General features: G+C 43.0%; 1 protein-coding gene across 1 annotated transcript in view; it reads left to right on the top strand.

The window, feature by feature from the left end:
* LOC147603898 (alpha,alpha-trehalose-phosphate synthase [UDP-forming] 5-like) overlaps positions 1 to 1292 on the top strand; it is a 4725-nt gene extending 3433 nt beyond the window's left edge. The window contains exons 1-3 of the mRNA XM_086796114.1: positions 1 to 248; positions 357 to 630; positions 736 to 1292. The exon at positions 1 to 248 is cut by the window's left edge and continues 3433 nt beyond it. Of these exons, the coding sequence (XP_086652240.1) occupies positions 1 to 248; positions 357 to 630; positions 736 to 1056 (843 nt within the window). The 3' untranslated portion in view covers positions 1057 to 1292. The remainder of the gene's footprint in view (positions 249 to 356; positions 631 to 735) is intronic.
* The last annotated feature ends 887 nt before the right edge of the window (positions 1293 to 2179 follow it).

Raw genomic sequence — 2179 nt, 5'->3', positions numbered from 1 at the left:
CACATAGCATCAGCTTACAGGAGGACCTCATGCAGGGCAATCCTTGTTGACTATGATGGCACCATGATGCCACAGACATCTGCGGATAAAACTCCCAGCCCTGAAGTATTGCACACCTTGGATATACTTTGCAGTGATCCCAAAAATCTTGTCTTTATTGTTAGTGGGAGAAAGCGCCAGATATTAAGTGACTGGTTTTTGTCATGCAAACAGCTGGGCCTAGCAGCGGAGCACGGTTATTTCTACAGGTGCTGCATCATAATCCTTTTATTCTTAGGTCAAGACTTTTCATTTTAGCATGAAACCATCATTTGTTTTTGTACAGCCTAGAAGGCTAATCTCATTTTGCTTTGTAGATGGCATGGAGACTCTGAATGGGACACCAGCATACCTGCAGCAGCTTTTGATTGGAAAGATGTAGCTGAACCAGTTATGATGCTGTACACTGAGACGACTGATGGGTCGTTCATTGAGGCCAAAGAGAGTGCTTTGGTCTGGCATCATCAGGATGCAGATCCTGACTTTGGATCTTGGCAGGCAAAGGAGCTCCTAGATCATCTAGGAAGTGTTCTAGCCAATGAACCTGTCGCTGTCAAAAGCGGCCAGCACATTGTTGAAGTGAAACCTCAGGTATAGTAGACTGCCTCAAAAGCTGAGGTGCCTGTTTGTTATCAAACATGCTCCTGGAGGTTGCATTTATACGTTAACTTTATGGTTTTTGGTTTAATTTTGCAGGGAGTCAGCAAAGGTGTGATAGCTGAAAAGTTGCTGTCATTTATGGTCTCTAAAGGCTTACACCCAGACTTTGTTCTCTGCTGCGGAGATGACAGGTCTGATGAGGACATGTTTGAGAGTATTGCCAGTGCAATGGCAAAACCACCTCAGTCCCCTATGGCAGAAGTCTTTGCTTGTACAGTGGGCCGAAAACCTAGCAAGGCTAAGTACTATCTAGATGACACTGTGGAGGTCGTTAAAATGCTAGAAAACTTGGCTGCAGTCTCTCAGTCGGCAGCACGGACTATTGGCCGTGTGTCTTTTGAAAACTCACTTTCATGAGAGCTGTATCAGCAGTCATCAGTAGTGTACATACTAGGAGGACAGTTTTAGGGAGCTTTTAATGCAGACAGCTCTTTGGTACTCACCAAGCTGGTTATCATTGTATGTTGGTTTGCGTCCGTGTAAATATCCCTAGGTTTTAAGTATGCCAAAAGTCTGTATTTTTCAGGCTTCGATGTTTTTACCACATAACTCATGTGTCAGTTGTCTATTTTGTAAATATAGAATTTGAAGAATCTGCGTCCCTTTCATGTTTATGATGCTTTTCTTCTTGCTAGAACCTTGGCACTCAGATGGTTTCTACACTTAGCCAAAGCATCCCTTGGGATATGAAGTTTGAAAAATATAGAACTGCCATGGACAAGGCCAGCAAAAAGTGGCTTTGTATGGCTCCCATTTGCACTACTAGTGGTTTAAGCAGCTCTTTCTAATGGAGGTCAGGAGTTAAGTATCACCAGGCCCCACTAGAGAAAATGTTCTTAGATGTCCACGGGTGTACGAGCTGTCCATGCCAGATGAAAAGTAGGGAGATCTCATTAATTTTAAGCCCTTACCATGGGTGGGTGCAGTCCATGTGAAGATCATATCTGCCAGATACCATTTTTGTGGGGATAGTCATTTGACTTTGTTGGCCAGACAATGTGAAGCTACCTTACCCACCTTTTGTGGGAATTGTCATGTGCCATGTCAGCTTCTAACTGTGTCGGCCTGACAAGAAACCCACCTTACCACCAAGTAAGAACCTGTCAGGGCCTTTCTCATTTTTATCATGACATGTCTCCACTTTTTTACCTTACAAACTAATTGCTGGAGTAAAGCCTCACTTTTTAACCATTTGTATAACATGACACAACTGGGGGTGATTCGCTCTCGTCAAATGAGAACGAAATGGTGGTGAAAACTGCCTTTCAAGACTGTTATGGCAAGAATAATGCCTTATAGAAGAACTGTGATAAGGGGTTATCTTACATAAAGCTTTCATCTGGGTTGAGATAGAGAATAGAAAAAAAGACATATTTCTTAACATATTGGGGGGACTGTCCATGGGATTCGATCTGTGTGGGTACTGTGGTGATCAATGCTTTGGGTGTTCGTGAATCATAAACGCTACATAGTGAAAATG

The sequence above is a fragment of the Cibotium barometz genome, chromosome 63, assembly GCF_041138505.1.
Source record: "Cibotium barometz isolate CiBa-2024 chromosome 63, ASM4113850v1, whole genome shotgun sequence".
Classification (NCBI taxonomy): Eukaryota; Viridiplantae; Streptophyta; class Polypodiopsida; order Cyatheales; family Cibotiaceae; genus Cibotium; species Cibotium barometz.
Note: the sequence above shows the minus strand (reverse complement) of the source record. Positions and strands in the feature narration are given on the sequence as shown.